This window comes from Carya illinoinensis, chromosome 15, assembly GCF_018687715.1.
Source record: "Carya illinoinensis cultivar Pawnee chromosome 15, C.illinoinensisPawnee_v1, whole genome shotgun sequence".
Classification (NCBI taxonomy): Eukaryota; Viridiplantae; Streptophyta; class Magnoliopsida; order Fagales; family Juglandaceae; genus Carya; species Carya illinoinensis.
In genome coordinates this window covers 45,390,830-45,406,472 of record NC_056766.1, presented here as the reverse complement: position 1 = coordinate 45,406,472, position 15,643 = coordinate 45,390,830, and the positions used below count along the sequence as shown (strand labels likewise).

Here is a 15,643-nt window from a genome sequence, read left to right as displayed (position 1 = left end):
GCCAGCTTCTCTCCATGGAAATTGGATGGCAAAGATTGTAAAGGACAGTTTGACCAATCAAGCACTCTTAAATCATTAGAAAGATAATTAAGTGATCTTCCCGAAAAAGTGTGCACCACTGCTTATAAAAAATCTGAGTCTTTTCATCTTTGCAAACGCTTTGGGACTCAAACGTATCATGTCATGATCATGACTCAACATTGTTTGTTCCCTAATGAGACAATTCATAAGAGTGCAAGTAAAATTAAATCATTAAAGTCTTTGTTTATAAGCACTTATTAAAGCGTGTCTTTTCTCAAATTTACTTGTCATTATTAACTATACAGTCTATACATTCATATAAGACAAGGCAAGATACTCATTAGTTAAATACATTAAGTATGATGATTTAATGACTCCCCTAATTAGTTAAATACATTACTTTAAGCTGGAAATTATCTATCGATACATATATGATATTTTATTTAAAATGTAGTTCTTTGCCATTTGTTATGAAAAGAAATTCAACACTTTTCATGTAAGTTTCACCAGTAAAATGTGTTCAATTGAAAGAGCTTTTAATCTAAGAACTTACAGTATTTTCCTCTAGTACATAGCGAATATCTTCATGAAACCATAATCTACTACATGTGCCTGGTTTTTTGGGTGATTCCTTTCGGACAATTTCTCTGCCCATGTCTTGTAGCAAGTCATGCATCCAAATATTAAACCCAGTAGTGATAAGACACTTGTCTATAAGCTTTGGGATACCACAATTAGGATGGAAATGACAACTCTCAAATATTTTAATGACATCATCCAAAGGTTCTCCTTTGAAGAAACATGCAATATCAAGAAACATGTCCTTCTCATGTTCCTCTAGTCCATCATAACTTACTTGAAGTACACTCAGAATATTTTCATTGGGTATTTGTTTATATTTATCAAATGCACTCTCCCATTGACAAATTTTTTTATCTTTTAGATTTGAACCCAGCACTGTTAAAGTTAGTGGAAGACCTTTAGCATATTGCATTACTTGTTCAAAAACTTTTGCATAATTGTCGATTGGTTCTTCTTTCTCGAAAGCATGCAAGCTAAAGAGCTTACGAGCTTCATTGTATGCCAAAATCTTCAACTCGTATTTTGAATCAACTTTAAAGATATCTAATAAATCTTGATCTCTTGTTGTTACAATGATTCTACTTCCAAGACCAAACCATTTATGATCTCCGGCTAATGTTTCTAGTTGTTTCAACTCATCCACATCATCTAGAATTAGGAGAACCCTTTTAGAGTGAAGTCTATGACTAATCACATTTATGCCCCTATCACAATCACGAACATCCAAATTTTCTCCCAAAATCTCATAAAGAAGTGTATTTTGTAGTTGAATCAAACCTCCTGCTTTTGAAGATTCTATAATGTTTTTCAAGAAACAACTTCCTTCAAATTGACGAAAAATCCTGTTATATATCTCTTTTGAAATAGTTGTCTTACCAATTCCACCGGTTCCGAATATCCCTACCATGCATGTAATATCATTCTTTTCCAAACTTAAATGCTGATAAATGTCTCGTAAACGAGACTCTATTCTAACTAGATACTTAGCAATGTTAAGAAATGTACGATTTACCATTATCGAGTCCACCCATGTAATGATGTCCAGAATAAAGTCTGATTCATTCCTATCAACACAAAAGACGAGAAATTTAAAGAGTTATGACTTTTCAATGTAATACACACATAAAGATGACTTAGTTACAATTTTTTTTTCCCCTTTTTTCTCCTTTACAAAATTACATTAGTATATCATAACCATGTCAAAGATAGGCTTTATTCTTCCTCATGGTCTTTCAAAACTACATTCTTAATTCGTTATATGAATTTTTAAACATTTTAAAAACTTCTTTCTTGTTCTATTCTCGAATCTGACCCTCCCTTAATTATGAAACTTATACTAAGAGTATTTTTCAATCTTCATATCTCTAAACAAATTGATGTTTAAAACCTTTGCTTATTCTTTATAGAACCCAAAAAAAAAAAAAAAAACAATTCATGACTTCTTTCTTAATTATATGTGGGTAAAAGGGCAAAAAAAAAAAAAAAAAAAAAAAAAAAAAAAAAAAAAAAAACGGAGAGAAGATTTCGATCAATCTGTATTTTTTCATGTTCTTCTCTTCTCTTTTACCTATAAACTTCATGTGAAATTAACATGGTAGTACCATGCATATTAAATCCCTCAGTAAGAAAAGATTTCTAATTTAAGTATGGTATGCATAAAACTCAATGCGAAAAGACTGATAAATATCAAATAGTTTTGCATGGCACCTTATCGATCTTCATCAATTTGCAAACTCTCAGATATTAAGATTTGTCTAAATTTTCTCCATAAACTTATCTTGAACATTATATATAAACATATATATATATATATATATATATATAAGCACAGCTCATTAAAGATACTTTTTCCCTAATTCGAATCTGGACGAATTGGCTACTTTTTTTAGAGCTGCCTTCCACTCTGTAAGCTTTACTTTATCTGTCTTGAACTTATATTCAACTCTAGCGAATGCTTATCCAAAACAACCTTTTTGATGTTGTACATCTAACGGATCTACATCGTAAAATATGGGTAAAACAATTTGTTTCACCATTTTCTTACACTCAAGGATCTTCAATAGCTCATCCAAACACCATTTGGAATCTGAATAGTTCTTAAAGAGTACAATGATAGAAATCATCGATCCATCAATTGCTTTGAGAAGTTCTGACAAAATTTCCTCTCCTCTTTTGAGATTGTTGTCTATGTAAGTGTTGATTCCCCTTTTATGCAAAGCACCATATAGATGTGAAATAAAACTTTGGCGAACATCCGCACCTCTAAAACTTAAGAATACATCGTGAGTCGACCTACGAATAGAAGAAGAAGAGATTGACAGAGAGGAAGAAGATCCTAATTGAAAGGCCATGGAAGAAGTGCTCATCCTGATCTGATGTGTATGCGAGATTAGTATCACCAAGAGGTCCAATTATATAATCTTGTTGGAATGACTTACATGCATTACAAGTACACTTGGTAAGCCAACTTGTGCCCATTTACACAGTTTTGAACTGAAGTCATTCTACTTAAATCAAACGTCCAAATCGAACACCTACACTACAACAAAAATCAGATTTAGTGACAGACGAAACTGTCACAAAAAATGGAAAAAACATCGCGAAATACATTAGGTGACAGTTATAAACCGTCACCACCACCGTCACGAAATGTGCATCACAGAATACATATGGTGACAGTTTACTGTACAAGCGTCACTAAAAATATTTTTAGTGACGGTTTGTGATGTGCCGTTTTATATCACGTTCGAACGTTTGATTTTCTGTGACAGTTAGAATCTGTCATAGAATATAACGTTCGAATGAAAAAAACAACGTTCAAACGTAAAGCAGACAAATTGACATCTGAATGAGGGCAGGTAACGTTTGTTGATTAGCGTTCGAACGTATTATTATATGTTCGAACATTACGTTTGAATTTAGATTCCAACGTAAAGGAAACAATGTCCGAACGTTTTCATCTTAACGTTCGGACGTTCTTTCCAATGTTAAGAAACTTGAATTCGAACGCAATAAGTACGTTCGTAGGTTTGGAACGTTAAAAGTTTAAACATTCGAACGTAAATTTCAATCGTCGCTGTAAACGTTCGAACGTGATGTGTGATAACGTTCGAACGTGTGTTCGAATGTGAAATACTATTTACAGGTTTTTATTTACATTCGAACGTACATATTAGAAATACTAAACTCATCCCATTAATAAACATACCAATTGTATCATATTACATAACATATTTCATAACCAACAATGTTTGTAATTGGAAGATATTAAAAATTTAATACAGTAATAAAATTCATTTTTTTTCTTTCCTCGTCCACCACGATTCTGTTGCAATGACATAACACGCTCCATTTGCAGCATCATCTCCTGCTGCACTTGCTCTTGGACCTCACTATGTATTCTTTCCTCCTGGTCTCTTTGTTGATCCTGCAAACGCGTCTCTAAATGAGACTGTCACTCTAAAAGGGACTCCAACTCTTGCTGTCTGGATCTCATATACTCATTCTCGCATCGTGCAGCTTCTAACTCTTTGCTAAGATTATTAATTTGTCAAGTCGATGAGGTTGAGGAGGATGAACCGGAATGCTTGAAAGATCGTCCCAAACCTCTGGCCATACTAGAGTTGGGCCCGAGCACTTGTGTGAAAATGTCTATGTCACTAGTAGAGGATTCCCCAGAAACTTACTGCAACTCCATCATTTTTCCCTGCAGTTTGACAGATCAAAACACACAAATTAATAACGTATTAAAAGAAATATAAATAAAAAAGAATTTAACCATATGTTGCATAATTTATTTAACAATAATGAACACCGCTTACATAATTAATTGCAGTGGCAGGATCCATCCACTCACTATGCTCATTAGTATGAGTAGCAGCATAAACATGTACGAGGGAAAAGTTTTCAGGATCATCACGTTTCTAACAAAACGACATTAGCAAATTTATTAATTGTTGTGTTAGTACTTATATAAAAGAATAACAGGAAAATAAATGAATTATATAGTTTATTAATTACCATTTTTTCAGCAAGACGATGGAATGATCTTGAACCAGCACGATGGTGAATAGTCAGAGCGGATCTATTATGTGCATTTGTAGAACTTAAGTGCTACAAATGCACATTAAGAATGTTAATTGTAATATATATATACATATAAGATAAACAACAAATATTAATGTCAATAATTAATGGAAATAAATCTAGAATACCTGATATTCTGGAGATGCAAAAAGATCACAACACTTTATCCAGTCGTCTAACTTCATCTGCTGGAAAGGTGACTGTGCAGCCTCTTCAAATGACTCAAACTTCTTGAAGTGGTCGTGACATCGTCCCTTGTGACATCGGAATAGTGTAGCCATTAACTCATTCACAGTTCTCAAATCCTCACTACGACCAAAGTCGAGGTCAAATTCATCCTAATTATAAATTAATTAGGTAAAAAATATGATATACTAATGTAGGTGAAAGAAATGAACTGTCAAAGTAAACTCACCAGCACACGACTTCGAATGTGTTCCTTAATCTCATTCGGCACATCTCGCCAGGAGCGCACATAAAATGGAGCATAAGCTCGGACTACTGTACCAATATAGAAGGAAAGCGCTGCTGCACTATCATCTACTCCTCCAGTGGAATTATCAGGAATTGTGACTTTCAGTTTGCCATGCCTTCGATTTTTCTCAAGTGAGATGTCGCGTGTATAGCCATGACCGCGACGAGCGAATGCATCAACTAATATAGATAATGTGTATAATTTTTATACTAATATAGTTATTGAGACAAAAATATTAAATATATAAATATTTAATAACGACATTTCCTTACTAGTAGGTGTCGACTGGGCATCGTTCTCTGTAGTGTTAACTTCATCTTCAGGAACGGACTCTTCAGGTGGGGATTCCTCAACGGGTTCGGGACTTGGACTTGGTGGAGGAGGCACATTTCTTCTTTGCCTTTTTGGCGGCATACTTGAAATTAATTATATATACCAAAAAAATTGAATTAGATGAAATTAATTATTATTATAAAAATCTATACTCATATATGAATAAAGTTTTTAGTACTTTTAGTCTTCATCGGATATACAATCCACAATAAACAATCCTTCACACATATTACACAAATAATCCACAATAAACTATATATCAAAAATTTGACAATAACAATGAATCAACAAAATTGACAACAAAATTTAACAATAGAGCTTAGTATAATATACCTTGTGCTCACAATATCCTCCTCTTGCAAATCACAAGTTTTCAACAATCCACAACAAACAATCCTTCAAAAAAGGTACAAAATTAGGTAGTTAAATACATATAAAACAAATTGACAAATATAATATAAATTGTAAATACATTAAGCTTTGAAAAATTTACCTTACTTTCTCCTTTAGGAGGAAAAAACAAATACACAACAAAAATAAACACAAAATGTCTCCCTAACTCAATCTATCTCACTCTAACACTCTCTCTATCCTCTCTCACTCATCTGCCTCATCTTCTTCCTCTCTCTCTCTCTCTCTACAACTGATCTGTGCGCACTCTAACCCTTCACGCACGGGATGAAGCAGATGGATCTGCTTTCCCATGCGTGAAAGTTTTATATTCTGCTTCTAATACAATAAACGTTCGGACATTCATTAATGAACGTCCGAACGTTTCACTATCTTGCTAATGTAATATATTTAACGTTCGAACTCTAAGTTATTCTGCCCAAATTTTGAACAATAAGTTCGAACGTATTTATAATCCCACCCACGTCTTCAATTTAACGTTCGAACGTTTAGGTGTTCCAAACTTAAGTGGGAAATCACCCGCCCATTTTTCAAATACGTTCGAACGTATAACATGTATGTTCGAACGTATACTATAATATATTAATAATATATACTATATTATATATATACTATACTATAATATATACTAAATATTATAATATTTAATAAATGGCTTAGTATAAAATACATCGTGTATATTTTGTTTAATAAATATTATATAAACTATACTATACTATAGTTATATATTATATAATTATTATCTATATATAATTATATATATAATATAATATATATAATATCTTACTCCATGTGATATATATAATACTGTATATACTATATATATATATATATATTTAATATATATTATATATACTAGATAGTATATATTAATACTATTATATATACTATATGATATAAATAGTATCTATACTATATATATAGATAGTATATCTATTAATATAATATACTATTATATATACACTAGATTATATATTAGAATATATATATATATATAATATATACTATATTATATAATATATAATATATATTATAGTACACTAATATAATATACTACTATAGTGTATTATATTAGTGATAATATAGTTAAAATACATATACTATAATATATTAAATATTTAGTATATAATATATACTATAATATATACTAAATATTATAATATTTAATAAATGGCTTACTATAAAATACATTGTGTATATTTTGTTTAATAAATATTATATAAACTATACTATACTATAGTTATATATTATATAATTATTACCTATATATAATTATATATATAATATAATATATATAATATCTTACTCCATGTGATATATATAATACTGTATATACTATATATATATATTTAATATATATTATATATACTAGATAGTATATATTAATACTATTATATATACTATATGATATAAATAGTATCTATACTATATATATAGATAGTATATCTATTAATATAATATACTATTATATATACACTAGATTATATATTAGAATATATATATATATATATAATATATACTATATTATATAGTATATAATATATATTATAGTACTCTAATATAATATACTACTATAGTGTATTATATTAGTGATAATATAGTTATAATACATATACTATAATATATTAATAATATATACTATATTATAATATATAATTATATACTATATTATAGTATATAATATATACTATAATATATACTAAATATTATAATATTTAATAAATGGCTTACTATAAAATACATCGTGTATATTATGTTTAATAAATATTATATAAACTATACTATACTATAGTTATATATTATATAATTATTATCTATATAATATAATATATATAACTATATATAATTATATAGTTATTATATATTAGTACTTCTATAACTATATAAATAATATAATTTACTTCATAAACGTTCGAATGTCATTCGTTTAACATTCGGACGTTTCAGTATAACATTCGCACGTATTTAATTAAACGTTTGAACGTTCCCACATATTTATGTTCGAACATTAACTGTATATATAGTCTTCCCCAATGGCCGAACCACTCATTTCGTCGTTTCTCCACACACCGTACGTCGTTTCTCCACCACGCTCGCTGTCGCATCCGCCGCCATACGCCACCACAACCATCACTAAAAGGTAATGTGCCCTCCCCGTCTCCTCTAAATGTTTATATGTATTGGTGGGTTATTATATTCGAAACCCACCAAGGCCGGATATTCTTCTTGAATTTCTGGCCACCATTGGTTGTTAAACCTTAAACAACCACCATAGAAACATTCCCCATAGCCTACAGAGTAGTTTTATGATTTTTTTTTGCTTCGAAACGTGCGTTTCGAAGCTTTCGGAAATGGCTGAGTTGACTCAGCCATTCTGTCTCGTACGTTCGAACGTTACAAAACAAACGTTCAAACATGTGACGTTTAAGTTCTTTATGTCCGAACGTTACGTTGTAACGTGCGAACGTAAAATTTAATCTTCAAACATTTTTTATCCAACGTTTTCAGTGGACGTTGGATAAAACGTCTGAACGTAAACCGTTCGAATTCTTCCATTAGCAAATATGTCCGAACGTGTGACGTTTCAAGTTCATTACGTCCGAACGTTAAGTTGTAACGTTCGCACGTCACTGTGCGAATTTATTAAATGTACTATCGAACGTTTAAATATGACGTTCGATACGTACGTTCGCACGTAAATAGAACATTCGAACGTATAAATAAGACGTTCGGATCAGATTTACGTTGCTTAGTACGTTCGACCGTTTCTTCGAAGTTACATTCAGACGTAAATTTACATTCGGACGTCATTTTGTTATATTAGTTTGACTAAGTACGTTCGAATGTTAATGGTTTACGTTCGATTTTTAATATTACGTTCGAACGTGAAATCATTGTACATTCGGACGTAATTTATTTCTAAGTAGCATAATTTTATAGTTCGAACGTCAATTGTGTAACGTTCGAACGTTTCTTTATTTAATTTAATTTATATTTTCTCCTCTTCTTATAGTCTATTTTGGGTATTTAAATAGTTGAATTTCTTAATATATTTACTGTCAAAATTATGTAAATTTATAATGATGATATTTTAATTTTGTATAATCCATATATGTCGTAATATGTATATATATCTGCAAAAATTTAGGAATTTTTTTATTATATTTTAACTTGTATTTTTTTTTCCTTAGGATATGGCTCACTTTATGACAACAAGGAAACGAGGGAGGGATGAAGGCAATCCGGACATTGCTCGGCTTGGGGCACGAACTGTCATGGGTGAACGAGAAATTTTGATTAATCAGTTCGATGAGCTCAGCTGGGAGCGGAAGACGCTCAGAGACGTCTTTGTCACGAGAGGCTGGGTCCCAATTTACACATTGAGGGGAAAGATTTACCCCTCAATGGTCCGAGAGTTTTATATTGGGATGGCCACCATGCCTAACGATGCATCGTCCCATACCCTCAATATACGTGGTGTGCAGTTGGAGTTCTCGGCAGATGTTATCGCCGAGTTACTCCAGATTCCCCGGATACTGCCTGAGGCGACAGCTACTCAAGCTAGTGACACAGCAGTTGCATTTGCTCCTGGCACATTTGAGGCAGATCCAGCCACTTCTGATTCATCTACGGGCCCTGTTGACACTATGCCCAGTGCACAGGAAGATCGGCCCGAAGGCGAGGATATTGCTCCAGAGGTTGGTGATGACGAGCGGGATCAGGATTTCTACATCCTCACCGGCACAGATCGCACGAAGATGGATAGGCCAAACTCCTTTAGCCAGAATCAGTTGCTGCCTTTCTTCCGCATGTTGCAAATTTTTGTTGCAACAAATATAGACCCTGTGGCACATAAGACCACATTCAGTCAGGCTCGCGCACAGTTCCTTATTTGCTTGGCACGTGGAGATCCCATTGACTTGCCACTCGTTATATTTGAGCGGATCCGTTACGAGGCCAGCATTGTTACGACGGATAATCTCCCGTACGGAGTCATCATCAGCCGCCTCTTACTAGCCCGGGGAGTGCCACGCCAGGCGGAGGAGATGGTACTAAACCAGATGAGCCCCATCGACATCACCACACACCGACGGAGCATTGCACAGGGGAGAGGCTCAGCTCGGCGTCATGCTGCTGCTGCTGCTATATCAGATCTTGTTCCTTCGACCGAGGCTGGGGCCGGTGTTGCTCCCCCGTCTGTGAGTACTAGCTAGTAGCCGGCGACTGCATCTGCAGGGGATGTGCGACCTGCTTGGGTTGATGCAATGATGACAGATATGAAGGCGCATATAGACTGACAGATCGATAGACAGATTGCACATATAGATCAGGCTGTCGCACATCTTGCAAATCATGTAGATGTGCTAAATAATAAGGTTGAGACATTGACTGAAGAGTTTCGATCTTTTGTAAACCAGCAGTACTTCTGAATGTCATTTGTTATTATATAATCATATTTTGTTTTCTATTTTCGACATATGTAATTGACAATATTATTTAAAGTATGTATTGAGCTTAATTTATACTCTCAATGAGGATTAATATTATGCAACCTTAATATTAAACAAATATATATTATGATTAATTTTTGCAAATTAAAATATAACATTCGAACCTTACAAATATACGTTCGAATCTTGTGGATACGTTCGCACGTAATTACACATAACGTTCGAATGTTGGCGCTAAAATTTTTACGTTTGCACGTAAATATGCGTAACGTTCGGACGTTATTGTGATGTGCGAACAAATTAACTAAAACGTTCGAACGTTAAAAATTTCTTCCCTATCATTTAGTGACAGTTCTCACAAACCGTCATAGAAAATGACTTTTAGTGACGGTTTAGAGACTGTCACTATCTTCAATTCGTCACTAAAACCTATATTTGTTGTAGTGCTACTAATTAATTACCAGTATGAACTTTAATCTTTTGGAATTTCCTGACATGCGAGCATTAAAAATTTATCACATTAAAGTAGTTGTTCCAACATCTTTTTCAATCTTCCCACGCTAATAATATTGATTTAAGATAGTTTTAAATCTATTTTAATTATCTTTTTCAAAGTACAAATTTAAATGAAGTTGCGTGGAAAGTTTCTTGGTAAGCCAAATTACAATACCATTTACACGGTTTTGAATTAAAGTCTTTCCTTCCACGTAAATTAAACAAACGTCAAAATCAAACACCCTTTAAAATTGTTCTATTGACTTTCTTGTATGAACTTTAGACTTTAGGGATTTGCTGATGCGGGAGAATTGAAGATTTATCACATCATAGGAAAGGACGTTGGCCCAAAAACTTAAATATGATCATGCGCTGTCACAGTAGCTATGGCTGATGTCGAAAGAAGTCCTTGCTTGTAGATGATCTGAGAGGGAAGTTATCTACTAGTGTTACAATAATTAGTTTCTATAAGATGCAATCTAGCATTGTAAAAAAAAAAAAAAAGAAAAATCCTATCTATCAGGCTGCTGAATGGGGCTGCTAAACGCTTATCCTTTGAACTTAAGTTTACAACATCATGGAATTTGTATAATATAAATATAACAATTCTCCCATATTCTTGTTTCTTTTTTACCATTCTTGGGGTATTTGGTTTGTTGTCTCTTTTCCTTGAAAATATTATTTATACTTACAATTTTACACGCATAATCACATGACACGCAATGTATATGCATGATCCATTATAGTAGACTCAGTAGCTAGAATGGATAGTCTATCATCCCCCATCTTCTTTACCAGATTTGTACAACCACCAATCCCAAGTTGGCTTAAATGTTGCAACTGATGAATAGGGGTGTAACCGGTCCGGTTCGGTCCGGTTTTGGACACAATTTAGGACCGAACCGGTATGCATCGTTTTTATATTTTTCAAAACCGATTACGCACCGGTTACCCTCCTAAACCGGTACTTCGGTTTTACCAGTTTCCGGTCTAGTTCGGTCTGGTTTTAATGCACTATATTATATATTATATAATATATAATATAGTATACTATAGTATATAATACTATAGTGATAATATATTATAGTATATTATAATATATAGTGATATAGTATTAGTATAATTATTAATATGCACTATATATTATTAATATAACTATTAATACAATAAACAAAAGGATATAACATTTTAAAATTTAACATTATATTAATTAAAAATTTATCATATAATACAAAACTATTTTATATATAGTTATATATTATATATAAATATTATATACAATATAAAAAATTAAAATATATATAATCCGGTCTAGTCCATTTTTATAAAAAGAAAAATCGGAACTGGACTGATTTTGACCGGTTTTAGAAAAATAAAACCGGTACCGGACCGAACCAAACTCGGGACCGGACCGATCCCACTGGTTTGGTCCGGTCCGGTCTGGTTTACCGGTTTATCAGTTTTTTTTTACACCCCTACTAATGAATGCTTTTAATTGGAAGACACATAAGGTTTTTGTAACCACTTAGAATTAAATTATCAAATCCAGTGAGGTTTCCAATGGATAGAGGTAGTTCTTCCACTGCAGTTTTAGCTAGATTCAATGTACGTAAATATTTCATTTCACACTCGATTTCAGGAAAGTCATGAAAGCTTGAGCAACCACAAAGGTCAATGTAGCGTAAAGATCTCAACTTGAGGCTTGTTGGAAAAATTTTGAGGTGAGAGGAATCGAAAAAAACTCATATTAGAAAGATTGTCCTCAACTAAACTTTTACACCTTCTGACAATCAATTCCTTCAAATTTGACATGCTTGAAAGATCCGAGATGTTTGTTAAGAATTTACAATCATGAAAAGTTATTGTAGTCACATTATGTTAAAAAAGACAAAACAAATTGAAAGGAGTTTACCACATAGAATAAAGAAACAAAATTATTGGAGATTTTAATTGTACTTACCTTGAACTTGAATCCCATGCCTAACTCCTTGGAGCCACCACGCATTTTAAATGTAATGAGCCTATTTCCGAGAAAATTGGGTGGAAAAGTACTAGAAATTGTACTTTTGATAATTCTATGCGCTTGATCAACGTGATTGATTCGTTCTGCAAACAGAGTACAAGAAATTGATAATAAAGCTACATGTTTAATTTACTGGTAGTGTGTTTTACGCACAATTAAGTAATTAACCAAGTTACTCAAATGTCTATTATTGGTTTATATTTCTTTTTAAAAGAAATTCGTTTTTAAAATCAAAAGACTGCTATTTATTTTTAAAAAATTAACCCAAGATCAACTGCATGTAATAATATGGATCCCAATCATAATTATCAAAAGCTGAATTATTCTCTCTATCTTTTGATCTATCTAAACTGAAAATGAGATATTTATAAAGAGTTCTTCTTCATATAATCACTTTGGCATATTTTTTGCACACTCAACTAATGTGACTGGCCTAAACAGCTATTTTATATTTGAAAAAATGAAGCAACTAATCACATTAGTGAAGTGTGCAAGGGAGTATGGAAAAGTAGTGACTACGCATAGAGTTTTTGATTTATAAATAGGTGTCGATGGCCCAATCTCAACCACCCCCAAAATCGAATCTTTTTATAGAAAAAATGCGCCAATTCTATATTGCCACACTTCTATAAAATTATCTGTTCCAAACAAGGTGTATAATACGAAAATACTATTATTATTATTATTATTATTATTATTATTATTATTATTATTATATAATATATAATTATTCTGAAAACATTTCTATCAAAAGGGAATAATTCACCAAAGGACTTGTGTTGAGACACCTCAATAAAATGGGATTGTAGAAAGAAAACACCAACATCTTTTGAATATAGCAAGAGCTTTATTTTTTCAATTTGGTTTACCTTTAATTTTTTGGAGTGACTGCATTTTAACTTCAATCTATCTCATCAATAGATCACCTACTCCATTACTTGCCAATAAAACCCCCTATGAGGTTTTGTTTGCCACTAAGCCTAGCTATTCCCACTTAAAGGTGTTTGGGTGCTTATGTTTTGCATCCACAATGTCCCATGGCAGAAAGAAGTTTGATCCAAGAGGCAAGAGATGTGTTTTTCTCGGGTATCCTTTTGGGGTCAAAGGATACAAGCTGTAGGATCTAGAAACTCGAAACACCTACATCTCTAGAGATGTTATTTTCCATGAAAACATCTTTCAATTCCAGTCTAATCCATCCAATGAGCCTGTTGATCCCACTCACCCTATTTCTATATCTTTTCCATCTCAGTCAGATTCCACCCACCACCCTTTACCCACTACTGAACATGACTTTTATGATCCTTTCCCATCTTCTGAGCACTCAGTTGATAACCTCTCATCTCCTGACAATGAGTAAGCCAGTCTATCTTCCTATGATCACCATGAATTAAGTACTGATAGTAACCCTTCAATTCCATCTCAACATGTCCTTAGAATATCCTTTAGAACCAGAACAGCTCCCAATTACCTTCAGGACTTCCATTGTCAACAAGTTGCACTCACCTCACATTACCAACCTGTGGACAAGGTACTTTCTCCTCTCACTAACTACTCTTTTCCCTTGCATGATTATTTATCCTATAAATCCTTCTCACCTCAGCTGCAAGTATTTTCCTCTAGCCTCTCAAGTATGTCTGAGCCTACCTCATACTCACAAGTTGTAAAAGATCCTAACTGGTGTGATGCCATGGATGCTGAATTGTTGGCGTTAGAACAAAATGAAACCTGGGTTCTCAAAGATTTACCTCCTGACAAAGAAGCCATTGATTGCAAATATGTTTACAAGATAAAAAGGAATTCTGATGGCAGTGTAGAGAGGTTAAAGGCTAGGCTAGTTGCAAAGGGGTACACCCAACAAGAAGGGGTTGATTACAAGGAGACATTCTCACCAGTAGCCAAGATGGCTACTATGAGATGCCTTCTTTCAGTTGCTGCAATACAAGGTTGGCATTTGCATCAGTTTGATGTCAATAATGCCTTCCTCCATTGTGATCTAGAGGAAGACATTTATATTAAAAAAGCACTAGGGTACACAAAAGGAACCCCTCAACAAGTATGCAAACTACTCAAGAGTTTATACGAGTTGAAGCAGGCCTCAAGGCAGTGGTATGCAAAATTGACTTCCTTTCTTCTAGAACTTGGTTTTACTCAATCCAGGGGTGACTATAGCTTGTTCACCTTGGTAACTAGTAACTCCTTTACAACCTTACTTATATATGTGGATGACATTTTGGTTGCAAGTGATTCACTAAATTCCATTGCTGTCATAAAGGACTCATTGCATAAAAGGTTCAGAATTAAAGATCTTGGAGTTCTAAGATACTTCTTTGGGATAGAGGTAGCTCGATCCTCAGAGGGTATCCATATCTGCCAACGCAAGTATGCACTGGACATACTTGCAGATTCTGGTGTTTTGGGGTCCAAACCAGTAAAGATTCCTATGGACCAGAACCTAAAACTAAGCAAGGAAGCTGGCTCACCTCTTGCATACCCCTTTATCTATCGAAGATTAATTGGTAGGTTGCTTTATCTCACAATTACACAACCAGATATCAGCTACAGACCAAATTGATTGAATTAAACATCTTTCTAGGCAAGCCAATAATGTTGTTTGAAGAACACTGACAAAAACCATACTTCTTGTCCCCTGTAAATTTACTGACATGAATTCCACTCAAAGGAACTCAATCTCACGTCATTCAATGTTACCTAGCTAGTTGTTGCTTTATTAGATATATATATTAACCAAATACTTTTGCTAGG

At 33.1% G+C, this 15,643-nt stretch overlaps 1 protein-coding gene across 1 annotated transcript; it reads right to left on the bottom strand.

Annotated features, from left to right (window-relative positions):
- Window positions 1–468: 468 nt before the first annotated feature.
- Window positions 469–2,972, bottom strand: LOC122297033 (disease resistance protein RUN1-like). The gene is made up of 2 exons (XM_043106821.1): window positions 2,567–2,972; window positions 469–1,656 (listed from the first exon to the last, which is right to left on the bottom strand). The coding sequence occupies exons 1-2, from the start codon at window positions 2,967–2,969 to the stop codon at window positions 563–565; spliced, it is 1,497 nt and encodes a 498-aa protein (XP_042962755.1). The 5' UTR covers window positions 2,970–2,972; the 3' UTR covers window positions 469–562.
- Between the last annotated feature and the right edge of the window lie 12,671 nt (window positions 2,973–15,643).